Source organism: Lichenostomus cassidix, chromosome 4A, assembly GCF_008360975.1.
Source record: "Lichenostomus cassidix isolate B80296 chromosome 4A, HeHo_3.0, whole genome shotgun sequence".
Taxonomy (NCBI): domain Eukaryota; kingdom Metazoa; phylum Chordata; class Aves; order Passeriformes; family Meliphagidae; genus Lichenostomus; species Lichenostomus cassidix.
In genome coordinates, this window is record NC_139485.1 from 11,304,770 (window position 1) to 11,330,947 (window position 26,178).

General features: G+C 47.3%; 1 protein-coding gene across 9 annotated transcripts in view; it reads right to left on the minus strand.

Annotated features, from left to right (window-relative positions):
- DOCK11 (dedicator of cytokinesis 11) overlaps window positions 1-26,178 on the minus strand; it is a 71,905-nt gene that overhangs the window by 16,521 nt on the left and 29,206 nt on the right. For 3 of the 9 annotated variants that reach the window (XM_085060512.1, XM_085060506.1, XM_085060511.1), the window contains exons 12-42: window positions 25,605-25,814; window positions 25,159-25,281; window positions 24,128-24,210; window positions 22,461-22,583; window positions 22,203-22,279; window positions 21,515-21,699; window positions 21,342-21,407; window positions 21,078-21,170; window positions 20,556-20,679; window positions 19,801-19,922; window positions 19,288-19,374; window positions 18,140-18,229; window positions 16,489-16,607; window positions 14,845-14,914; window positions 14,643-14,768; window positions 14,036-14,107; window positions 13,516-13,662; window positions 12,967-13,050; window positions 12,434-12,545; window positions 10,375-10,413; window positions 9,657-9,835; window positions 7,756-7,866; window positions 7,187-7,262; window positions 6,823-6,926; window positions 4,795-4,906; window positions 4,615-4,681; window positions 4,089-4,136; window positions 3,845-3,910; window positions 3,468-3,601; window positions 2,850-2,965; window positions 939-1,076 (exon numbers count right to left, since the gene is read on the minus strand). In XM_085060512.1, the coding sequence (XP_084916638.1) occupies window positions 939-1,076; window positions 2,850-2,965; window positions 3,468-3,601; window positions 3,845-3,910; window positions 4,089-4,136; window positions 4,615-4,681; window positions 4,795-4,906; window positions 6,823-6,926; window positions 7,187-7,262; window positions 7,756-7,866; window positions 9,657-9,835; window positions 10,375-10,413; window positions 12,434-12,545; window positions 12,967-13,050; window positions 13,516-13,662; window positions 14,036-14,107; window positions 14,643-14,768; window positions 14,845-14,914; window positions 16,489-16,607; window positions 18,140-18,229; window positions 19,288-19,374; window positions 19,801-19,922; window positions 20,556-20,679; window positions 21,078-21,170; window positions 21,342-21,407; window positions 21,515-21,699; window positions 22,203-22,279; window positions 22,461-22,583; window positions 24,128-24,210; window positions 25,159-25,281; window positions 25,605-25,814 (3,303 nt within the window). The remainder of the gene's footprint in view (window positions 1-938; window positions 1,077-2,849; window positions 2,966-3,467; window positions 3,602-3,844; window positions 3,911-4,088; window positions 4,137-4,614; window positions 4,682-4,794; window positions 4,907-6,822; window positions 6,927-7,186; window positions 7,263-7,755; window positions 7,867-9,656; window positions 9,836-10,374; window positions 10,414-12,433; window positions 12,546-12,966; window positions 13,051-13,515; window positions 13,663-14,035; window positions 14,108-14,642; window positions 14,769-14,844; window positions 14,915-16,488; window positions 16,608-18,139; window positions 18,230-19,287; window positions 19,375-19,800; window positions 19,923-20,555; window positions 20,680-21,077; window positions 21,171-21,341; window positions 21,408-21,514; window positions 21,700-22,202; window positions 22,280-22,460; window positions 22,584-24,127; window positions 24,211-25,158; window positions 25,282-25,604; window positions 25,815-26,178) is intronic. The other 6 variants (XM_085060513.1, XM_085060508.1, XM_085060514.1 and 3 more) reach the window with 4 other exon arrangements.

Here is a 26,178-nt window from a genome sequence, read left to right on the forward strand (position 1 = left end):
AGCAGGCTTTAAGAAGCCCCATGGAAGAACACCTTGTAGGAGACCACACTGACTGGAGCCAGATAGGGAGCCAGCAAGACCTCTGCATTTCTGCTTCTCGTGTGCTTGCTTAGCACAAGCCAAAATCCAGCCCTAGTCTCATCCTAGCTGTTAGCTTTGCTGTGGGGTTATAGTAAAATGTACAAAGCACACTCCTTTTCCACCTTTGAACAACAGTTTAGCAGTCTGCTCTTCTAATCAGACTTTGCTCAGCAGCTAGTGCAAAAGCTCCTCTGGAAGTTACACTTTGCTGCTTACAACTCACATGCTGTGCTCTGCCTGGCTGCAATCTCCTGCCACATGGATTTTCATCATTAATGAAGTGTTGCACTCAAGAGATTTGAGGTGTTTCAATTGATTGTGCATTTATGGTAACAATGCAGCTTGGGAGGAGTGGCGTCAACATGTACATCAGGTCTTGAAAATGTACTCATGAGAAGTGGCAGGTTTTGACAGGCTTGAGGGGCTCTGTCAGCAACAGCATCAGTCACTGCTCTTTTGTGGTCAGCTGTGGCTTTGTCACTGCTTGAGCTCGGGGGATTAAAGAGCCTCACTGCCTGCCAGGGCTCAGAGAGCACAGAAAAGATTTCAGCAAGAACTATCATCTGTCACAGGCAGTGGGTGAGGAGTTGCTTGTCAGTGCATGCATTACTCAAGCAACAGCTTTGTGAGGAATATTGGCAGTTTGGGGCAAGGATTCAAGCACCAGCTTTTGGTTCACATACTGATCTTTGTGACCAAGGAAAGTGAGGGAATTGCTCATGATTTCTCCTTTTGCCACCTGATACCCAACAAATAATAAATAAGTGCAGAACTTAACCTGGACTGTTTTATAAATAAATCAGTGAAGCTGTTTTCTAAAACACATCTCCAAAATATCCTTGCCATGTATTACATACCTTGCTAATGAAAGCTCTCAGAGAGGCAAACACATGCTTGAGGGCTGCTTCTGACTGCCCATTTTTGAGAAAAGCCAGATGAATATCAAAAACCTTCTTCATAAGTGGATTGTGGCCATCGTTGCTTAAAAGCTGGGTCTGGAAAGAACAGGAGAATTTACTTTGCAGAGCTGCTGTGCCTGAAGCTGGAAATGACAGAGATAATTTTGCACAATTAATCACGTTAATTCTTAAGCCAGATAAGCAACAGGCGCCTCAGCAAAAACATAACCAATAAAATGTGACAATCACTACAAACCTACAGTAGTTAGCAGAGGCTGTTTCTGTAGCTGAGAATAAAACTAAAATATTTTATCACTTTTGCATCACTAATTCCAAAAGCTAAGTCAATAATCTGTGCAACTTTCACTGGTTGCCTAGTTATTTTAAATAAAACATGCTATTACCAACGTAACTATCACACTGGTTTTTTCCATTTCTCTTTATTTATCTTGAAAATGGTTTCATTTGTAGCCCAAAAGAGAGAGAGGGGGAAAAAAGATACTATCACATCTTTTCACTGGATAAATTCATAGCTGTCGTTAGCACACTTCCCTTGTTTCCTGCAGAGCTTTGCCAGTTTGCACCTTGTGGAAATATGGTAAAATGGAATTTCTTGGGGGTTATTCATACAGTTTGGTGTCAGGCCAGGTGGGCTGTGCCTGCTGCCATCCTCACAGGGCTGTGCAGGAAGCCTGGGCATCACACAAGGATGATTTTACTCTGTATCAACAGGAGACCAACAGCCCCCATCCCACTGCCAGTCCTCGCAATCCTTGGGCTGGCTCAGATTTTGACACCTTGTACGGACCTTGTGGGAAGTTTAGGATCCAGCCTTTGACACTGAGCTCATTTACTGTGGCAGCAGAACAGCACCAGCCCTGCTGCTGTGCGGTATGTGACCATAAAAGTGAAGCAGAAGCCCATTAAAGCAGAAGGGAATCCAGTCCATCCTGTGGTTTGAAAATCACGTTGCTTTGTGGTTCAGTGATATTCAAAAAGAGGCAGCTAGGAAAGTCAAGCAACTTTTTACTGTTGCATTGAAATCCTTTTGGTGTTACCAAACTTCTAAGGAGTAATGTAATGTCTGCACCAGGATGGCTTTTTGACTCTGCAACAGAAGCAGAGGCTATGATGACCTTTCTCTTCATGTTCAATCCATCCAAAAAGGAAATCTTCATCGTGCTTGCTCTGAAATCCAGAGCTGCTCTTGTGACACTCTGCAGACACATTGCTACATGCAGCATTCCTCTGATTACACTTCAGGAAGAGCATTTCTGGAATAGTATTTCAGTATTTTGCTGCCAGCCTGGGGTTCTTTTTACCACAGAGGCTTTGGTTTTTGCAGATGGCAATGACTGCCAGAAGCATGAATCCCAATATGGAAGAGAAGACTGCTACCCGTGGTTCTGGTCCTGTCTGCCCTGGTAACCACAGCTGGAGTGCCTCAGCCCCAGAGATATTCATGTACAGCAATTCAAAGAAATCTGGGCCTTGCTTCTAGGTAATTTAGAGTACAAAAGAGTGACTGTTCTAAAAATGCTGGATCTTCATTTCCCTTTCCTCTATCCCTCCTTTCTACACGATGTACATTTCCTCTTGCTCTATTTTTGTAATGCCTACAGTCACGGTATAACATCCATGGGATTTTCTCTGGCCTTGCAGTTTTGAAGAAATGGCAAGACTGTATAAGGACATAATTACTCCAAGACCCTCTGAAACACTCAGTGTTTTGGAAAATAAACAAGCTGCAAATGATTTGATTTTGTAAAGCCTTCCATATTCTTCCACTCTAGGAGAACAGATCACCAAAACACACATACACACAAAAACAGAGCATACTTTTCTAACATTTTTGATTTCAGTGCTGACCTTGAAACTCTGAGTGAAAAAAGAGATGGTGTCCAGGACTGTCAGGCACACTTCCGTGGCAATATTGCCCTCCAGTAATGCCTGGTGTACAATATCTGCTTCTGAGGTGCCTGCATCTGTGGACAGAGAGGAAATCAGGAGGAACACAATGTCATCACTGCCCCTTAATATGACTGTCTTTAAAGCCAGACAGAGCATGAGATGTCCAGGTTGTCTCCAGAGAGGGGAAATGGCAAAGTGCTTCAATGGGACGAGATGCACCCACTTGGAGAGGCTTAGAGCAGATTGCAGCACAGTCTCTGTGCAGTGCAGTTCCCCAGCCTGCCCTGCTCACCACCCAAGTCCAGGCACTGCTTGCACACACACTCAGCCAAGGAGCTCAGCCAAGACACACAGGAGGAGAAAGCCACACAAGTCCTAAGTCCAGGGGTGATTTTTAAAGGGCTGGCTTAAATGCCACCCCCACCCTTCTAGGAAAATTGCAGGGAGGAGTGGTGACCACTGCAATTCTGCAGAGTTTGAGTAACCTGAAGCAACCAGCAGCAAGTGGAAAATGGCCACATGAGTTTTCATCAGGCTGACAAGCTGCCAGGGCCCTTCTGGCTGTGCTGTACGTACTGTGGTTGAGGGTGAAGGAAGTCTCCAAGCTGCCCAGGTGCTGCAGCCGCACTCCAGCTCTGCTGCGGAGCGCCGGCATCGTCTGGGATTTCCTGTCAGCTGCCGTGTGCTTGGACAGCCAGGCATCGTGCACCCTGCAAGGGGAGCAAACACTGGGTTTGGGACAGCAGCAGCAGCAGCCACACTGCTATGGGGACACACAAGGCACCAGGATGGAGATCTCTTCCCTCCAACACACTGCTCTGGTTTATCCTGGACAATCCCAGCAGGACTGACCAGGCTACGCCGATCTCACCTGCTCTGGAAGGGCCTAGGGCTAAGACAAGAGCAGGGAAGCTGCTCAGGAAGCAGGGATGGAGCAGGGACTCGTGTCTCACCTGCAGCTGGCTGGGGGGGACACTGCCAACATGCGCTCGCCTGGGCCTGGGGGTCTCATGCAGGAGCTGGAGGGGAGGGAAGGGGCAGGGTGCTGAGGTGAGGGGTCCCTGCTCATGGCACAGTGCTGAGCAGAGCCCTGCACCCACTGGGGTTTGCCCAGGGTGGCTGAGCACGAGCCCTTCCCACCTCACCAGGGGCAGGGAACATGGGGACAGCCCCACACCAGAAGGAAGGATACAGTACCTGGCAATATTTCTCTTCCCCACGTATCTGAAGTGAAACAAACACACCCTAGGAAGAAAATGAAATATGTATCTGCTACAGATCCTGGAGATCAGGAATGATACAGAGCATTTAAAACCAACCCTGTCCTTGCCTGCAGACACACTTCTTTGTGCACACGGCTTTGGGTCTGTATTTACAAGGCACTTGACCTCACAACTTTGGTTTCCAAACCCTATGGCATATCCCTGTCTTCTCACCCATCTGTTCCCACAAATCTGGTGGAAAGCAGAGGCTGTGACAGTGACGAGGGAGGCTGAGCCCACAGGTGGTGGGACACACCCCGGACAAAGCACAGGGCATTGCCACTACACTGTGCTTCCTCAATATACACTTGTTTCTCCTCAGAGGGAGGAAAAGCATTTCATTACAACCTGGCCAGACAGCCCTCGTGCTGCACAGGACAGTGTGTGCCCTGTGGTCTCCTCCTCAGCCATTCTGACCACACAAAGGTGCAAGGTTTGAATAGCAGCCTCATGATACTCACTCCAGAAGCACAAGGACATTGATCAGCTCCTGCGGGGAGAATTTGTTCCAGTAAGCTAAAAGAGTATCTGAAAGAGAATGAAGAACAGCACACTGAGATTTAAAAAATCTCAAACCTTAGAGACCAAAAGTGATGGTCCCTTGTCTTTCTGGCTGCCCTCAGCAAGCAGGAGGCACCAACCTTCAGAGATCATCTTCACAATGTACAGGTAGCACATGAGAAGCGTCCGGATCTCAAACTGGTCCAGCCGGCTGCAGTGGGATACGCTGCTCCTCAGGGAGCTCCTGCGGATCTGTTGGGACACACAGGTGACGTGGAGGGCCCTGGCTGTGCACCAGAGGCTCTGCAGCACGGGCACAGCAAACCCAGCGTGCTCCAGGTGTGCTGGCATCCCTCCTGTCCCCCACGTGTGCACCCCACAGCATCATGCCTTGGGAACAGCTGAGAGCAGCCTGGAAACCCTGGGCACATCCCCAAATGTCTCTCTGCTCAGAGAAAAAAATCTCTGGGCAGTGAATGTCAGGCTATCCAGCAAAACACACAGCAGCCTGCTTTCACTTCCCCTGTTCTCTGCAGTATCTAAGCTCCTGGACATTTTTAAAGCCAGTTCTTGTAAAAAAAAGTTCATTGGCTGTCACTGTTTAAAGCAAGAATCTGACTTCCTGTCAGAGACATAACACTTCAAAACAAAACATCAGTTATTAAAAAAGGAGGAAATTTCATCTCAAGAACTTTTTCCCCCTCTTGATTTTTGGAAGTATTTCAATTTTCCTCCTACTTAGTGACTCAGGCAAAATAAGTGAAAGCTTGCTGATAAGTCCATCTACGTGGGACAGGCTTGGGCATTGTGTGGTGGGAAGCATGGCTTCTAAAGTTATACCAATTTTAGTTTGCATTCTCTGTGCTTGTCTGAGCTGTACCCTTCAACAAATGGATATGATTAAGCCCTAGACAGGACGCTTCTCCTAAAGCTGTGCCTCACATGTTTTGGAGAGGGATCCACAGATCTTATTTGCTGTTTATTCTGGGATAAACTGTGGATATGAGTCATAATAAAGAAGAAACAAACAATCATTTTAGAGTTGGAGACACAGTGCTACAGCCAGAGCTTTGCTATTGACCATATCAAATTATCAAGTGGGCACACAACTCACTGCAGGGGAACAGGGCAATGAGCAATGGGTCTGCCTCTGCAGAGCAGTGTGGAAGCTGTGCTCCTCCTTGTAGCATTGCTTTAACATGGTTTTGTGGATATTGCATTCACTAACAGAAAGATTGTTTTCAACAGCATTGAAAAATATTCCAGGGCACTCAAGAGGAGGATGTCTGGCCATGGGGGAAGAGCTGAGCTGGAAGCAACACCACTTCTGCAAACCCAGGAGCAGCACTGGAGCACATGCTCAGGGCTTTGCTGGATAGTCAAGTGTTTGGCTGTTCTTGGTCCTGTAGCTCTGTGATTTATGCATGAGAGCTTGCAAGGCCCCACCTCTTCTCAGCATGTCAGGACACAGGCATGAACCCACATAATCCTTGCCTTGCTTGTTGCAAGGGCCAAAGTTTTTGAAGATGCATCAGTGACTCAGCCAACCCAAGACATCTGTAAAGTGCCTTGAGGAAAACCAGGGGCTGGTTTGCACAAATACCTGATTCCCATGCGTGCAATCTTCCAAGAAGCAGAGTACACCCTGTCAGAATGGTGGGGTCAGAGCTGCCTGTGGTGTGACCACAGTCACCTGCAAGTTTGGGCCTACGGTTATTCGCCTGGGCTGGTTTTGCTGCAAACACTTTATCTTAAATCAGTGGTCACTAGCAATCTCACACCACAGGGCTTTGCTTCTCAGATGTGTGGAAACCACTTCCCAGCACCAGGCACCAGGGTCCAGCCAGGTTCAGACCCATCCACACACGGGGAGCACATCTGAGCATGGATAAATGCACCACAGGAGCAGAGATTTTCCACACAAACTTTGCCTTTCATCCTCAACAAGTAATTTGTCTAAAGCTCTATTTTTGGCTCCGGGATGTTTGAAGAGGGAAAGCATACCAGAGCCATGACTCTGACCTCTGTTAAACATCAATCTGTTTGTTTCCAGAGATATCTATAAGCTGGCTTTGCACAGTGTTACCACAGGGAACTCCTTTTCCCTCCCCCTTACTTAACACAGCCTGCAGGCTGAGCACGGCTCTTCCCAACCCCTGGTACGTTACATTTTCACTCTGATCTGGGGAACTGGTTGCTCCCTCTGAGTTCAGGGATCCTTTTGAGTCCTCCCGCTTCATTGCATGGCCATTTGGAAGGGCTGCTCCACAAGCTGAAAAAAAAACCAGACCCTACAATTAAGCCCTTTGCACTTGTTGGCTTGCCAAAGCCCCATGGCAAAAGCTGGAAAAGGAAAAATCCAGGAAGGACAGTTGGGATGAGACCACATCTGGGGAAAACCATGCAGAGTCTGCAATGTCTTTTAGGAGATGACTGTTTCAGATTTTGGGTAATGGGTTTTGGGTGCTTCAGGCTGGTAATAGTTATGTTAAAAATAAATGGGCAAGTTAAAATTTAGAAGAATTGATTTACCTGGATCTTTGTCTACAATCAGGCTGGATCTGCTTGAGGGGGATGGAAAACTGCATATGAATTCATCCCTGGATGCCTGTAAAGCAATATAAGGTTTTAGTGACCAATAAAACATAACAGCTGTTCTCTTACAGAAGAGAACAACACAATACAAAATGGCAAATTAGGGCAGTTTTTAAAAACAACACAGATGAAAACAGAAATTTCCATACTTCTATAATAAGGAGACAAAGGACTTGGGGAGGAGTACAAAAAATAGCAGAACATATTAAAATAAGTCATAGCAGTGCTTTCCCTTTTGTTTTTCATCATTTGAGTTGAAATTTTGAACTGTTTTTCTCAAATGTTTTATTTGTTGTTCGTTTGCCCCAGCAAGGAGGAAAGCCTAGTCAGCAAGGCTAACGCCCCTTGGGAGCCACACACAACTCTGGGGAAGGCAGGCAACTCCCCAGAACAGCTGCTGGAGTCCGAGGTGGAGTCGTTGCACTTGGAGGGACTCACCATCCCTCACAGCACTGCACACACTGCCCAGAAACATGTCAGACACGAGGCAGCCCAGGGTTACTCACGGGGCTGGAGGCAGGGCAGGTCAGCGCCTCGCGGCCGGCCAGGCGCTGCAGGTTCTCCAGGAGCACCCCGAACAGCGGCAGGTACAGCTGCGCGATTTTCGCCTGCTGGTTCTGAACACAACCGCGGAGAAGAACCTCAGTAAGAGCCCAGAGTGGAGTGAAAAAAGGGGAATTCTTGTGCCAAAACTCGTATCTATCTATCTGTATTTACACACTGTATTTGGTGTATGAGAATGTGTGTTGGTTTGGCTTCTCATCCCCACTTGCAGAGCTGCCAGAGAGGTATTACCCTTCTAGCAACAAGCTCGGGGCACTCGGGGATTTTGGAGGCTAAATAACATTCCCAGTCATATGGGATGTGTGACAAATTAAATCCTGAATTTCCTAACTCTTTAACTGGCACTTGATTCACATAGCTTGACTTTGAAGCACAACACCCAGGAGTAATGGAACAGAAATATTTACTCCACGCCTGGTGCTGGCTACTGCTTCCAGTCAGGAATTCTCCATAGCAAATGCTTCTAGTGAAAGCAGTTTGTAGGAACAGATTAACTTGTATTAAGTGATACAGATAAAAAATGGTTGGGTTGACATTTTCTAAATGGAGGACTCTTTTACATCCAATTCTTTTTTGTTAAACATTTATTATTCCAGATTTGGATGAAAGGTTAAAAAAAAAAAAAGAAGATTAGGCTTGCAAATTGAGTGGAACATTTTACATAATGAAATCCATTTTTTTATTCTGATTCAGTATGACAAAAGATAAAAGAAATCTTGAAAACACTCTTAGGCTGGCAAAACCTTCTCTCAAGCCATTGATGGAGCTGGGGTTTCCTTGGCTGGAGCAAGGCTGTGCCAATACATGCTCAGCCTGTGATGTGATGTTTTGCTTTGGTGTCCCTGGACACCAGCTGAGCATCCTGCCCTGGCTCCAGGCAGTTTCCTGGTCACACAGCCTGGAGCACAACACCTATACAAATATCCCGTGGGACAATGCTAAGGCAGGTGGAGTTTCTGAGGAGTCAGAGGAGTGCTGCACACCGAGGGGGCAAACAGCTCCTGAGTTAGTCATGGATCCTCACAGCATAGAAAAGCAAGCCCAGCTCCTGCTCAGCCCTTCAAACTGGCAGAGAAGGGAGGGAAGGGCACTGGCTCTGGGCCCATGAGAGCTCCAGGCACACTCGGGCCTCTCTTCCCACCCTTCATACCCAGAAGTTATCCATGTTCCCAGATAACACTCAGGAATGCAGCACACTAGGAGCAGGTTAAGGACCTAAACTCTAAACAAAGACAAGTTTTCAGGCTAGAGCAAGGACAGGCAGTGTCTGCACAGGTAGCTGGGCACTTTGAAGGGTATATGGGTCAGCAGGGAGCAGCACCAAGGTAAAACAAACCATCTCCAGCCTCTTTCAGCATCATTACACGCTGAGTCTCTGACCAAAGAAAGCTGAGATCCACCCAGAGGAAATCCAGCATCTCATGAGAATTGAGATCCTCTCCTCTGAGTCACTGATTAGTAAAACATGCAGCTCTAACACAGATCAGTTCTGTTTCCTGATTATAGCATATTAATACAGGATATGAATTTAAGCCCAAGACCAGAACATCGTTGATGGCCTAATTTTGTTGAACAACCTCTTGGCTAATGACCCTCTCAAGTTCCTTAATGGCTTAGGGCTTAATTAGCTAAATACTCAGCATGAGTAAGAGGGCTGCAGTTATTTCCTAGATGGTTTCTGTGCTATTATTGTTATTCCATAACTATCAGTTATTTACAGCAGTTCTCTAAAAAGCAATTAGAATACCCTTGGTGCACTATGTAATATCTAAAACTCTGATATGTGATTTTTTCCATAAAATTCAACAACATTATGTTAAAACGCCAACAAAACAGGCCTGACCTTGTGCTGGTATCTGTTGTCAAAGGCATGCTTGATCAAGAGATTTTTTAAGACTGAGATGGCTGTGTATCTGATGTCGTAGTTGTCCTGCAAGGCAACAGAGGCTTCCCTAAGAAGCATCCCCACGAGGAAGTGATGCCTGCAATACTCATCACTTAAACTGTACTCCAGATTTACATCTGAAAGAAACAGCAAGGCAGTGGTTAAGGGAAAAGTTCTGAGTCTGTTCAGAGCAAGACATAACAGTCATGTAAGCTCAAAAGTCCTGGAGCAGAGTTCACCACTCTCCCCTACAGTAAAGCCTGAACTGACCATATAGTTTTCTCCACCACTGAGCTAAGCCATATCAAAGAACTTGGCATCTTCCAGTTCAGGCTGTTCATTAATTTCAGCCCTCACTGTTTCAGCAGCAGCTGAAGGAAGGATTTCTGCAAACTGACACCCTGCAAAGCTTCTCTCTCCAACAAGTAATTTGTAAGTCAGAATGGCTTAAACGGGGAAAGACAGCACAACGTACTGCCTGGGGATGCTTTGCTCCTGTAAACACACTGTGAGCAAAGCAATCTGGAACATTGCCTAGCTTTCACTGTTAGTCGTGTTAGCAAATGCCTAATTGTCACACATCATGGTTATTACATTAGTTGGATGCAAGGTAATTGATTGGAAAGTGCATACTTAATTTGACATTAGAGAATTTGATCATTCCAGTTGGACCTACCTACTGAAGTGAACCGTTCCACAGCAAATGAAAAAAATTCTAATTATGTGTAAAAAGAAAAGGGACAAATAAAAAGAGAGCAAAAAATAAACAGGAACAACTAATGCTCTAAATCTTGGAGAAAGAGGACAGTATGTCATGGTTTAACATTATTTGTGAGGCCTTTGCTTAACTCCCAGCTTCTGTCAATCCCTTGGATTCTTTCCCATCACAACATTGCAAAACTAATTGTGTGTTGCTGGCTATGAGGCCAAGCTCAGGGCTTGCTCTGGCTGATGTTTCCATGTGAGGCAGCAGGGACAGACCAACAGCCAGCCCTGCACTAGCTGGAACATTTCAGAGTCACTGCTCCAAGATGCAACACCCCAATTCAACAGGACATGGCTGCAGGGCTGTGCTCTGCCAGCCTGCACTGGCTGAAGCTCCAAAGGTTCTCTCTACCCACCTCCCTGGGGGCTATTCCTTCTTTTCACAGACACAGAGCAGTAGGGGTTTGGGCATCCCCTCTCTACATCCAAACAGGCTGATGAGGAGGCGAGACACACCAGCAGGGTCTCTCCTTGGTGCTGTGCACTCTGTACCTCTCCATCTCTGGCCTGCTGTCCCCTGCAACCACAGGTCTGTTCATAAAGCCAGATGAGTTTGCAGTGGAGATGCATCCCCACATGGCTCTACCATGGCAGGCAGGGCTCAGGCACCACTGCAAAGGCATTTCTGCCACAAGCATGGGCTGCTCTACTGCCCTGAGCTGTGTGTGAACCTCAGCTGGTAGGTCCCAGTCACAATGAAACACAGGAGAAGAGATGAGCTGTCCTTACAGCTTTTTAGTTTAACCACCACAAATGCAAAGGTGAATGTTAACCAACAAAGAGCACCCTTATGCTGCCATGCCACTAACAAGCATCAGGGAGACACCGTGGATGTGTTTTTCTTGGCTGTTTCTAGCAACACTCTTTGTTAAACAATGCCAGGCAAGTAGCCAAACTGATGTAAGAGATAGCAGCTCGTCCAGACAGCTCTGAGGGGTCAGATTTATACCAAAGTAAGTGATATTTCATTTATTGCTGCTTCTGCCACCTGTGTGTGTGTGGAACCACTTTGGGACTTGTATGGCTTCACCCTGAGGCACAAACAAACCTGCCCTTTCCTCCACCAAAATAGAATTATAAATAAATTATAATTATAAATCCACGGGGCTTTCACATGGGGAAATCCCAAACCTCAGTCTCCTTCCTCCCAGTACTTATCCTGACCAGGCTACTGGCATCCAAACCTGTCAGCCTTTAATGCATTTATGTGGCACAGATGGGACACTGGGACCCAGAGAGAACGAGGCTCTGTCTGTAGCACTCCTGGGGGCTGGTGAGGGCTGCACTGCCATCAGTGGCAGAGCTCCAGCCACCAACACCTGCACAGAGCCTCAGCTCAGCCCCTTGCAAGCCCACCTGCCCTGGGCTGAGCAGCTTCAGGACCAAAGAGGACACGTGTGACAGCAAAAGCAGCCTGGATGTGAGGTGGTGCCACAGTCCCTCTGCCCTTGGTATGCACCAAGGACTGGCACAGGCTCAAGCTCTGCTGGCTGCCTGCAGGTTTGAGAACAAGCTTGAATACACCATGCACTGCTGAGCTCTTGTTCAGTGTGAAATCAGAAGGTAACCTAGATCCTCTTCTGGCGGCCACAAAGAGCTGGCAGCAGGGCAGTGAGTTCAAACTGTTCTCCTGCATCTCCATTCCCTACAGGACCCACTGATGAGACATGGACTTCTCAGGAGATGCTGACACTCCTGAGAACAAAGGATTGCATTGCACAATCTGTGTATTTTCTGAAACACAGGCAGATAAGTTTCCTATGTAAACTTAAATATAGGAAATGACTGAAAAGCCAGATTGCATACCACTCTGGAACAAAATGACATAAACCTGACAGAAAAGCATCTTGTCCTGAAGTTAATGTCCTAACCAGGACATACATTCCCTTGACAGCAAAGCAAAGTTAGTCCAAAGCCATCAGAACTAATAAATCATAGCTCTTTAGCCAGTCTCTTAAGGAAGAACATACCTTGAACTCTTTGCAGCTTGGGTTTGGAAAAGGTCATTGGTAAGTTCAGAGGAATGTAGTGCTCATGATTGCAAATGGTCTGAAGAAATTCAAACTTGTATTCAACCAGCAGCTGAGATAAAAAAAGACAAACACAAACTCTGTTTTTAGTCTGACCTATTCTGTTCCAGTCCAATGTACTCGTTGCACAAGGATTGGAGAATCTAATAAATACCATCTGGTGAAACTCACTAACAATTGGCATATTTTTGTGTTGTTCTCCATAAGTGTCAGTGCATGCGGGTGTCACCTTGGACTTGTCTTTTTCATGCAAGTTATTAATCAATCTCTCCTTTTGTTCTGACTCGTTACATTACTTTCAAGTGTCTCTGGATACAGGCTCTTGCCCCAGACAGATGTCTCTGCCTCCAAAAGACTTTGCAGGAGCAGAGTCTAAAAGGCCTCCAAAAGTTTTACAAAATAATTACTACAAAGCTTTGGCTGACATAGATATGTACAGCTGCAAATCACTTTTCAAGAAACCTACAGCTTACCTTAGGGTCTTTAGGGCTGAATCCAGAAATGTAATCATTTATCAAATTAAAAACAAATCCTCTGTCCATAAAGGTTAAGCAACGCTGGAGAAAAAATAGCAACATGTGACCAACATGTTAAAAATTTAAAAATTAAAGCAATTGTCCTAAATCCTCTCCATACTGCCATCCTGCCAGCAGCCAGAGTTCATCCTCTGGGTTGCTGCAACTAGACAAAACATACATCATCCTGTTTCCCTGAAATTATTTGGATGACCTTACTTAAGTCTCCAGTGGAGAACAGAAATATCTAAAATGAGAGTACACGTTTCAAGTTCCATACAGTTGCTAGGTATGCCTGAAATCCCTCAGGAACATACTGAGTTGCTCTCTCCTTGGAAAGAGAAGGTTTCTTTCCTACGAAAGCTTACCCCCTCAACAGTTTTTACAACTGAAAAAAGCAAACACAAGATACATTAAAACCACATTTGTTTGCTTGCTCCATATTTCTCAGTCTGTATTTTTTTCCCCCCCCAATAAAATCCTGGGGAAAGGAAAGAAACTGCTGACCTTCAGGAAGTTAGCCAAGCTAAAGTTGACATTCCTGGACTCTTCGGGGATCTCGTTGTAGCGGATGGTCACATGAGGGATAATGGCAAGCAGCAGGGAGTGCAGGGCGTGCTGGTAGGACTCGGGGAACCTCTGGCCTCTGGGCAGCTGAAACCAAGAACACAGCCCAGATCAGTGCTGCAGGCCAGCAGCTGGGGAGAACTGAGCACAGGCACGAGTTCTTTAGCATTTCTTTTTGTTGCTTCCTAATAAAACAGTGGCCAAAGAAAGCACCAGCTGCAACTGCAGTGTGTAGTAACAGAAAAGGAGGCTGCACAAGCAATAAGGACTTCTGGAATTTTTAAATTACAACTGAGAGTGAAAGGAGGAAGAAGGAAAAAGTGGAGGGGGAAAAGAAAGTGAACTGTTCTGCTTGGCAGGTTTTTTTTTTTTAAATAAAGAGTCACATAGCTTTTCAGAAAAGCTTTTGGAGGAGTTTGCAACAGTTCTGTAATGCAGCATTGACCAAATAAATTTTTACCTTGATTTTGTTTTCTTCCAGTAAGTACATTGCCATGGACTTTGCCAGTGCTTCAAAGAAAAACCACGAGTACTAGAATGAACAAAGAATACTATTACTTTTCTCAGCAGGATTGAACATGACTGACATTCCCCATGTGGCGAAGCCCCAGTGTGGGAGGGAGAGCTCACATTCAAACAGCATTTTGTAAGCACAGCTGTGCCTGCACAGCTGGCCTGGAATAGGTGCCTTTGCTACCTAGAGATGTCCTGCCTGTTTTAGGGTGGGAATAGATCTATCCCCTCTGCATCCCAGTGCACCCTGCCAAGAGCCAGGGGAGCTTGGGGTGCAAGCCCTGCAAAGGCCCAGAGAGGCAGAAACTCAGTGGCTTGAGGGAAATAGGTAAGACTGGCAAAATGAACAGCCTTTTGCTGCCTCCTGCCATGAGCCTGAACAAAGTTTCCCTGCAGGAATTCATCTTCTGTTGTGAGGGAAGAATCTCAAGGATGTGGATGCAAGGAATTGTTGCCCCTGCAGTGGGTTTGGATGGGGTTAAGTGTTGGGCTTTATACCAGACCCCCTTTTCCTCCCCTCCACCCTTGGCAGCCAAGTACTGCCAACACTTCACCTTGAGCAGCTTATTGATGGCTAGAAAATCTGCTGACTGCTTCAAGATGGTGGCCATGGAAAGGACCAGGATTTCATGGGTCATCTTCGCCTGCTTGGCACTTGGTTTCTCAGCTCGAAAGACGTACTGAGGCAAGAAGAGCAGTGTCAGCATGTGCCTGCTGCCAGCAGGGAGTGTGGAAGGGCAGTGTCTCGTGACTGACCTTTATGAAGGAGCGCAGGTAGTGGTCTAGACCTTCCTCGTGGCATTTGGACACGATGTGCAGAAGAACCCTGGGGAGAAACGTGGTTTGTGCTCAGCACGCAACGCGAGGGCAAGTTCCTCCAGCTCACAAAAGTCAGCACCACGTGTGTGCCATCCTGCTCAACCTCACTGCTGGGGTTGATTTGCAGAGCACCAGTTCTTGCAGGCCAGCAGCCTCACACAGAGCTCCTGTGGCTGCACCATCCTCACACAAAGCACTCAGAGATGAGGTGGAGAAAACCTCTTCTCCACTTTTGTGGTGGCCCAGGCATCGCCCAGACCAGCTGACTTTAACACTCAAGACTCTCTGCACAAGGAGGTGAGATGGAACATCCTCCATCATTGTTATAATCTGATACCTCCCTGCACCCCCAGAATTTACTAATTCTGGAAGCCTTTTTTTTTTTTTCCTTTTACTTTATTTACATTATATGCTCCTTGTTATATGGATCATTTTGGGCTGCTGCCTTGCAGTTCAGGAAGGTCAAGCAGACCCTGGAGAATATGCCAGCCTTCTGGAAGCTGATCAAGGCAGCAAGAGCCTGGTTTCCCCAGCCAGCACTGGGGATTTACATTCCAGTCCCAGCCAGAGGGAACAACAAACTATTGAATGTTGTCACAGACCCCACAGGCCAAACCACAAGGAGGAGTTTACAAGCCATTTATCAGAAAAAGCAGGTTTTAAATTCCACTACGAAAATCTGATGAGAAAAGAGATGTCATTAAACAGAAAGCTACTGACAAACCAGAAAGCATCAGGCCAAGCTTTGATAAAAATCTCTGGAAATGAAGGTGGGAGCTGATCACCCACTAGGAAGCTGGGGTCACCTGCTCCCCTGTTCTTGCCTTCTGGTGCTTCCAACAGAGTGGAATTGCAGTGCTCCACAAAGCAGAAGTTCTCACGACCTGCATCACTGCCGCAGGCACCACATCCCTGGGGAGCAGGGCTCAGCCTCCAGTTCCCTGGGAGCAGGATGCATGCTATGCTCTGGGAGCAGGGGAGGATGAAACCCAGCTTCCCCCTGTGCACAGCAGCACTGCACTGAGGAAGCACCACGAGATGTTTCAGCACATCCCTCAGCTCCAGGGAGTCGCTGTGGTGCCAGGCAGGGAAGATGCTTTTGCTGGAGCTCCCTGCAGTGCCTGCCCGGGTCGGTGCTGCCCTCTCGGGGCCACCAGAGCAGCGCTGGAGCTCTGAGCCAGCATAGCTGGAGCAGCTGGAGCTGCACCGGGAGCACTCCTGACACCAGGGACTGGTGTGCTGGGATGAGACCAGGACACTGCTCCCCACATCTGCTGCCTGCAGCTGGGACACGCCTGGGCACTCTGGAGCCTTTTGATGTGACAATAACTCAGCTCCCAGAGCCACCAAACCCTTTCTCTTTCAAGAAACAAACCAGGAGTATCCTTTGAGCACCACCTTTTCCCCCCCACAGCTCCCAGGACAAGGATCCCACAATGCTCCCATGCCACCCCTATGAGCCAGGGGAGGACAGCAGCAGGGGACAGCTAAGTGACAGTGCTGCACTGGGAAACCAGACCCTGCTTTGCACTGCCTTTTGTGGCTTTGCATTTGTCCCTGGCTGGTTCACCCAACACTCACATGGTGCAGTTGACAGCTACTTCATCCTCCTGCGTCACGTTTGTGAGGACTCTAAATAGTTGCATAAGAATTACAGGTAGAAACTGAATCATTACTTGGATCTCCATCGCGTGCAAACACTAAAACAAATGTTCAAAACACAGACACTTTTAGTTCAACATTTTGCAGATGTTAAACATTTACAGTCCGCAGACATTTCTGTGGCAACGGGACAGGAGTTAGCAAAGGCTTCAGGGAGTGGAAATGCCTCAGCCCACTGGAGGATGGGGGAATTTGGACCCAAAGCAGGACTTGCTGCCTCCTTCCAGCTGACAGATCCCAGCTGCAAACCCCCAGGGAGCAACATGCATGTCTCATGGCAGGTATTAACCCTCCTCTCTGATGTGTCCAGGCACCTAGGAGTTAATTAGAGGTCACATGGCTACTATTTGATTTGAAAAGGCCAGAATTTAAGGCTTAAGTTTTGCTCTCAGGTCTTCTCATCGCTTGTGCCAGTTTTTTGAAGTCCCATTTCCACAAATGCCTTTGGAGCATGAAAAACTGCTGCCCAATGACTTGCAGAGAGACTTTTCTTTTCAAAGAGCATAGCTTGCTATCAAAAATGGGATTTAAGGGACTTGCTGAAGGTCAGGTTCATCTCATGCATCCACCCATCTCACAGAGCTCTTGTGTCTGAAGCTCACGACAGGAGTCCAGAAAAGAAAGTGCATTTCATTTTCAGTTTTCAAACCTGCAAATCTAATGACAAGCTTTTAAATCTGTATCTAGCTATTTAAATTACTGAAATAATTGACGTGGAGGTGGTTAAGAATCCCTCACTCGTGGTTAGCACATACTATCTCCCTGTCTGTAGGCTGCAGTGAGGGCACTGGAGCTCAGCAGGGCTGGGACCTGGCAAAATGCTCACAACAAAGCTACTGTGATTTTAGTGCTTGGCTTCAAGACCTGCTATTATTTCTATTTCTTAAAATATTTATACAGACTCCAACACACATTAGTAACCCTGTGGTGATACATCCCCACCACTGGAAGAGGAGCTGTTGCTACAGCAGCACTCCCAAAAACAGGCAGTCATGGAACGAAACAAGGACAACAAATAGCCAAGAATTATATTCCCTGCAGAAGCCCTTGCTGGACCTGCTCCAAGGCCCTTACTCATGCTGCAGTGATTACCAAAAACCTGGGTCCAGGTCATAGGTTACCTCTGCTCAAATTTAACTGGCTGATAATCTCGCTTTTTCAGCCTGAAAAAAAAAAAAATCCTGTTTTGAACGGGCTTCCAGATAACAAGGAATTGTGCTACAGTTTAAAGGCCTTAATCAAACTCAGCGCAGCAGGGGAGGAGTGTGTGAGTCCACTAGGAGGAGGCTCTGCCATGAGCACGGCAGAGTGATGCCCACTGCTTGCTTTATCCTCCGTGGAAGGCAGAGGGAAGCAGCACACAGACAATCATCTGACAAGATTAAATGAATGTAGGGACATGAAAAGACATTTCAGTTAAATACTAGCCTATCTGATAGGATAAAGCAAAAGTAAAGGCACTGCACATTGCAGCAGCCCCAGCAAGGCTGTGTTCCCACAGGGCAGGGTCTGGGTATTTGCTGACAGTCTGTAAAAACACAAACAAAGCCCAGCAACAGGCACTGTTCACCTTTAGGTATTTTACAAGTTCTCCTGGCACCTCCTTAGCTCCCGCCTGAACCAGCTGGCAGTACTGGAAGAATTTGTGCAAGTGCATGTCCTGGAAGAGACAAAAGAGTTCAACTCAGCAGCCTCAACATCTGTCAGCCCCTACTTTGCCACTCACACTTGGAAATCTGGTGACTTAGCTGCTGCACTGGGCCATGTCCCCAGCAAGCCACATGTCCCTGCCAATGGCACCCTTGATCCCCAGCTGCCATCTCCCAGGACTGCTCCCTGTCTTTTCCAACACATCCATCCCCTGCTCAGCCCCTGGCTCCCAACTAACATCAATATTAAGGACAAAGCTCCCAGAGGTGTTAAAATTCTCCTGTGGTTATACTAACCTGAGTCCCAATCCCCCCGCAACACTGGCCTGGGGAAACAGAAGCTCTCCTCTCACAGCTGCAGCTCTCAGAAACTGCCTCACCATGGGCATCACCAACCTCCTACTGCCCATCTGAGCCAGATTACTTCACGTTACTCTCCCTCCTCCTCCAAGGTTAAATTTAATTGCTGGGTTATTTAACCCCGAAAAGCATCTGGAGATGTAATTTGGTGGGAAACACAACTACTGTGCTGCTCTCAGTGCTGTACAGAATCAGTAAAACTCCAAAAGAGACATAGATGCTGAAAGCCATTTGCTCTGAATGTAGATGCAGGTGATGACATCCAGCCAAGGGCATTTCCCCAGGAGCTGTGCTGACAGGATGTGCCCCAGAGCATATGCTGGGGATCCCTGCTGCACATCACATGAAGCTTAGGGAAGCCCACCACTACCAAAACCTCTCCCATCCACCAGCTGTTCTCTCTTTTGCATCACTGAAGCAGCTCATTTGCTCAAATGTTTCCTTGCTCCTGCCAGCTATAGTGCAATTAGTCAAGGAAACATCAGCCTCTCCCTAGGCTCATCCACTCACACACCTGCCTCATCACATCCAGACAAGGAGCACATCCCTGCAACTAATCCCAGCCCTGCTGCTTCAGAAGTACCTCAGTGATGCTTTGCAACCCAGGTACCTCTTTCCCTCATCACCTATAGCTCAGCAGCAGGAGAGACAGGAGCCTCTTCCTCTGCCTTTGTGCTGGAAGTATTTAGGAGTGAGGTGCTTGACTTACCTGGGTGTAAATGGTTGAGTCCAAAAGGATTCTGATTTTAAACAGTGGCTTTGCTCCATCCACCCACTTTGCATCCACACTGGGCTGCTGTGAACAGACAACATTCAAGTGTCAGACTGTGGTTTCAGTCTGTGGTGAGAAGGTGGCTCTGTGCAGACACCTGGTCAGAGGGCACAGATTGGGGTGGAAGAAGGGCATCACGCCCTGCACAAACACCACCTTCCCCATGAAGACATGCACACAGAGCAGGTGCTCACTCCTGCTCTGTGCCATCTGCAGCAGCCCAGCCCAGCCTGCCACAGAAACATCCTCTGCAACCTGCATAAGCAGGGAAAGTGGAATTACAGGTGGCCTGCCTCCCACCCCTACTAACTTTAAGCTTTGGGGGTGCCCTGCAGAAGAGATCTTTTCAGCTGAGCAGAGCGCCAAAAGAAGCCCAGAACTCAGAGTGGTAACAAAGCTCAGCTTTGCTCTTCCTTTCCCATCTAAGCCCATTTTCCATGGCTCTCCCACCTTCCGTGAGTCGGTGTCCCCAAGGCCCAGGTATCCCGGCGGGAGGTTGGATGACACCGGCAGCTGTCGCTCCAGGGTGACAATCCTGCCGTCCTTCAGCAGAGGCACCCAGGCGTATCCCACTGCAGAGGCAACCAGGGCAGCACAGTCAGCAACGCTCAGTGCTACTTGTCCAGCTCAGGAAGAGCTCTGCCTCACCCTGGGAAGTCCAAACTTGCAGTTGTGCAAGTGGCTTCAGCGAGGGATCAACCATGGCAGTGTCATTAAAGCACCTTTTACCTGGTGAGTGAAATTCAGACACAGCACAGAGCAGGAGTGGGCTGGAGGGGCAGGAACAGTGCATGAGCCATGGCTGTGCACTGGGATGAGGTCCTTTGAGGACTGGATGGATGGAGAGGCTTCCCAACCAGTGGGAGCCAGGTGTACTCATGCCTAGTTTGGTACAATTACCCCCTGAGACTCTGATCTCACAGCAACTTTTTATTGGTGACTTGCCTGACAACAGCACATTTGTGCAGGTCAAGTCAGGACCATACAGAAAGAGCTGTCAGATTGCAGCAAAAATTTGAGCTTTTATATAAAATAAAAACATTGTGTTTATTCCATTTTAGATCTATGATTTCATATTATGTTGCTTTTAGAAAAGAAAATTCAGATAGGCTGGTATTTTAATCACATATATTTTTCATGTCCCTACAGTTGTTTTATCTTGGCCTTTTACACTCCAACAGAAGTAATTTAAGCATTGAACATACCTTGAGTTTCAACGGTGTCCTGTTTTTTCGATGTTGCCTTTGTATTAATTTCACAGCTGACATGATAGAAGGTGAAAAGCAAATGATGCTTTTGATGGAGGTGAATTGGAAGCTCAATTTTAATCTAAAATGATATCATGATAGATCAGACTGTATTTTTAGTTGTGGAGTAATATTTTAGTTCTATTTCATTTCACAAATGTTATGTTGTATGCAGTTACACAAAACACATTCTTACCCATCCTTAATAACTCCTAACATTTTTATCACATTTGCAACATTACTTATTAATGGGGGTGTGTGATTGGAGTGCACAAAGCGTGACAGTAAAGACAGCAGAAAACAAACTGACATTAAAAATTGACAAAGGCTCTGGCTTTGCTGAGCCCTTCTGCTGAGGCAAAGGGCTGGTGATTATCTTTACCCATATTTCACCTGGCCCTGGAAAAAGAAGTATCCTGAAAAGCCCCTTGGCATTTTAGCATCCAGAAAAATCTGCTGTTTCCCACATTTTGCATTTACCTCATCATAGAACTCTGGGCTCTGGTTGTGATGCAGAACAGCAGCATAAGCATTCGTGGTCAGGAGAGGGCCTCCAGGTTTGCCATAGATACACTGGAAACACAAATGAAGAACTGAATTCAGGGTCCTGCCACCCAAAATGAGCTGGCCAAATGAAATCAGTGATCATGGAAACTCAGTGCTTTCCTCCTGGCCTGCTCAGCCTGGCTGCTACAGAGCACACAGAGCAGTGGCCAAGTGGCAGCCCTGTTAACAGGTACTCACCTTTAATGGCCTGGCATCAGCTTCATCTGAGTCCCTGAACTCAACACAGACAGCAATATTCCTTGCCTGAAATGAGGGACAACAGGAGCATGAGCAGCAGCATCATTCCAGCCCACACCAAGCCTGCAGGTCATTCCCTAGGTCACTCCCCAGGTCACTCTCTGGTCACTCACCTTTGCAAACACCTTCTGGTTCTCGTACTTGAGGTGCAAGGGGTAGACATAGAGGTGGTTTTTGTACACAGTGAAGGGGTAACAGTATTTTGCATCTTCTGGGACAAGCTCCTCCACTTCAACTGCAATGTCCTCGCAGCCCTTCTCAAAAGGTTTTATAGGAATGTAAGAAGCTGTGACACAATCTGGAAGAGAATAAGAACAGAAAAAATTAGGTCCACTAGAAAAGCCTTTTGGATAGGAGATTAGCCTATATAACCTGTGACAGGAGGTGCCAAGAGCCCATGGAGTGACACTGGACACATCACCAGCCCTTTCTTTGCTTCAATTTCTTTAAATGAAACGTAAAGAATCACAATGACCATGTTTGAAAAGCCCTACAATGTTATGGATAAAAAATGTAATATGAGATTGGTGCAAAAAGCAGGCAGCTGGCTTCCTTTGGATTTAGGATGTGACGGCCAGACTGCAAAGCAGATAAATCCCTCAGGTGAACCTCTGCACTTGGACCACATCTCCTCCACAGAATGCATCAGGAAGACTTGCAAGTCAGTGGTTGTGCTAAATTACTCATTTCTCCCTGCAGCCCCGAGATACTCTTGTTAATGAAACAGCAAAATCCCCCCTGGAAGCATTAACTCCTGAGGCTCAAGCCACCAGCATTTACATTAAGATGCAAGATCCTTACTTGTGAAGTCGAGTGGGATGTCTTTGATGATGATATTCAACTGGGCTGGTATGACCTGCAGTTTTGTCTTCTCTGGTCTGTGTTAGGGAGAGAGGAACAAGAGTGTGAACCTTGAAAGCTCAGGTGCTGAGCACATCAGCAGTGATTTTTGCTACCCTCCAAGTATTTTAGAAATTGTCATCTCATGCTTACACTTAAATGTTTAAAAATGCATGTTAAAATGCCTGCTCAGCCCCTGCACCAGTCTCTCACACTTACTTCTTATACTCTGCTAAAAGCTTTAGCATATCTTCATTTGAGAGTTTGCCACTGTCTTGCTTGTACAGGGGTGAGAATTTTCCATCAGCATCAAGAGTGCCCTGGGAGTCTTTGAAAACTGGCCTGCAGAAAAGAAGAGGTGTATTTCCTAAATGTTGGTAATATACAGACATTGAGTCTTTGACACATCTGGAAGGCAGTTCAGCAGGTGAGAGGTTCACTGGCCTGTGATTGCTCCCAACACCACAGAGCTGACTGCTCTCCCACCCTGACATGGTGCTTAGAGCCCACCCAGGCTGCAATCCAGCATATCACATGAAATCACACAGAATCACCCTCTTCCCCTCTCTCCAGCCAGCTCAGAAGGACACATTCAGCCCATTTCCAAGCCTGGTCCACAATCACAAACACCTTTCTATCCCATCCACTAACACCAAGTGGCAAAGCATCTTCCTACTTGCATTTGGGATCAGAGCACAGAAATCATCCTAGGAAAGGAGTGCACGATAAAAACCAGTTTTGGGACACACACCAGCTTCCTCCTGAAGCCAGAGCAGGAGACTGGACTCTGCTCTGGGTGAATACCAGCATCTCTGCCCTTGAAAATACAGTGTGTCTGTGTATGATAAGAACATTAATGCATCTGCACTCCCCTTCTGTGCAAACACTTTCCTCTGAGACCCACAGGGAAACTATTCCAGCTCCCTGCACAAGCAGCTCAGCTCCTTGGTGTCCAAAGGCAGCTCTTTACCCAGCAGGAACAAATCTGAAACCAGTCAATTGCCACCCAGAGCCCACCATTAGGCTGAGGCACCACTTGGAAGAGGGCTGAGTGCTGGCTCCCAGGATCCAGCTGCATCCCAAAAACACCATCTCGAAGATGAGCAGCCAGTGCCACAGGAACATCCAGTTCAAGAATACATATTGCAAGCTGTTTACCCCCAAATTCCAGCCCACTGTGACAGCTTTCTGTGTTCCCATGTCATTGCCATCCCTTGTGCCAGCACCAAAATGCAACTGAGCACTAGGAGGCAGTGGATGATCTTGCCTTCAGGCCTTCCTCTGACTGAGAATTCAGAGCTAGCACTGACATACTTTATCAGTCCCAGCAAAAGAATAGCAAGGGAATGGGATCACTACCTCCAGCCATTCCCAAGAACATTAATTAAATCAGAGTTTAAGATGGAAAACAAACCCCAGCTGATTGCCACTGCCAGGCTGGGAAGTCCTCTGCTCTTATCCTGTCCCTGGCAATGGCTGGTGCCAGGAGGGAATTTCTGCAGTGATTCCCTTGGTAGCATGGGACGGTGTAATTTATCTCCAGGAATGTTCTGCCCTGATAGCAGTAACTACAGGTCAGTAGGAAGGTTACTGCCTTCCCAGCACTATTTACTTTTTAATATTTTGTTTCTAATTCTAGTGAGAGCATTTCAGGCCAATCCCAATTCTATCTTGGGAGTCGGAGCCAAACTGCCCCCGGCTGCAATTTCACTGACTTCAGTCCCTTGGCCCTTTGCCCACTCGTGTCCCAGGTCACTCTCAGCAGCAGCAGCAGCAGCTCCCACCGTGGGCAGAGCCCAGCCCGAGGGTACAGCCCAGCCCAAGGGTACAGCCCAGCCCAAGGGTACAGCCCTGCCTGAGGGCACAGCCCTGCCCGTGGCACTGACCTGGCAGCCCAGCCAAAGGGCATCCGGTACTGCCCCAGACGGCTGCACACCTGCTTGGCCACCTTGTGGACCTTCTGGGCAGTCTGCAAAACACAAGAGAGGCAGGTCAGTGTGTGCCAGGACTTCAATCTGCCCTGGAAGTGAGAGGCACTGCAGTCTCCAGGGAGGAGCATCTCTCCGTCTGCTCCCCAGGCACCAGAGCAGCTGACAGACATCCTGTCTGTCACTTGTCACCACCCACAGTTGTCACTTCGCAAAGCAATAGCAAACATTGAGGGTACAGCCATGTTAAACCTCCTCAGGATTAAACTGTCAGGGTATTAGTGCTCTATTTGCCAAAGAGTATTAGTTTATTTTCCAAAACTGGCTGCAATTGGCTCATCCTATGCAGACTTATGAAGTGTGCCAAGGGAATGCTGGAATTACCAGGTGTTCTGTAATTGACTTTTCAGGAACTAATCTTGACTGGCTGCAACAAGGCAGCATCAGCTCCACCTGGCATGCAGAGGCTGATGCTGGTGGCAGCAGCAGGGCCTCTTGGATGTTAGGAAAAATTTCTTCACTCAAAGGGTTGTCAAGCACTGGAACATGTCACCAACCCTGCAGGTATTTAATATACAGGTAGATGTAGTGCCTAGGGACATGGTTTAGTGCTGGGTTAATGGTTGGACTCCATGATCTTAAAGGGTTTTTCCAAGATAAAGGATTTTATGATTCTGTGTAGACACTTCATTCTGGGGATGAAGTGTCCCAGGCTTTGCCTTGTTGAAGTGTAATGGGAAAAGGTCCCCTTGCCCCAACTGCTTGGCTCTTTCTAAAAATCCTCCACCTCTTTCTAAGGGAAGTAATTGAGTCTCCCAGGAAAGCCCAGCTCAAGCCAGCCTGGGAACAGTGCAAACAGAATGGACAAAGACTGTGTTTGCCAGAAGGAAACTGAAGAGCCACAGAACAACCCGTGTTTCAGCCCACAGCACCCCCTGCAGCAGCACACAGCATCACTCAGCTGATACTCCCACAGCCCCAGCCAGTACCTTCCCAGGGTCTGAGTTTTTCATGTAGGGCTCTACACAGTGGGCAATGCTGCCCTGCAGCACCTTCTCCACACGAGCCACCAGGAAGATCTCGGCGTGCGGGTCTGTCACGGAGAACACCCCCTGCAACACAGAGGCAGCAGCTGTCACACAGCAGCACCCCAATGTGCACCACAGGGTTTGGCTCCAGCCATCCCACTGCCCCTTCCCACAGCCCACACAGACCCTGCCCTGGGCATGGCCACAGGGGCTCACCAGGCTGCAGCAGGGCCAAGTCTTGCAAAACTCTCCCTGGCACTGCCACTGAGCCCTGAGTGGCGACTTCGACACTGAGCAGAACTCAAGAGAAACACTGACATCTGGTTACACACAGCAGGTAACAACACACTTCAGTCACTGCAAAGCCTCAGCAGCGACACAGAACGAGGAGGAAGTGAGCTGCTCACCCGTTTTATGTAGCGCAGGCAGGACTCAGGGACCCCGTGCACCAGGCTGTCACCAGGACAGTGTCCCTGGGCGCTCTCTGCTCCAGGCTCTGAGCTATCCAGCAGCATGTCCCTCACACACGGAGCGTTCAGGTCCACGTGGAAGTCAGCTGAAATCTTGCAGTTGTTTTTCAGGTCGAATAACGCCAAGCTTAGGAAAAAGGGCTCAACCTGGAAATGTGATTGAATGTATGTGTCATAAAACATGCATGGCACAGGCTCAAGAGTATCAACATGCATTGCCTTCCCTGATAAGGAAACTGGGAACCTTCTGCTTCTGTTTGTTCCTTTAGTTTGGTATGCTAGCATTTTACAGAACTCTGACAGACAATCCATGTTTATTTGCTTTATAAATATACAGATCCATTTTTTTTCCTGCATCTTCTTGCATTTGGATTTAGTCAGTTTGAACTGAGCTATATGAAATATAAAGAATGAAATCCATATGTTTTTTACATAAATGGTAAACTATGAAGTTGGGAAGAAAATATGAACTCAATTTATCAAAGCTATTTTTTATCATTTTGCAGTGAGA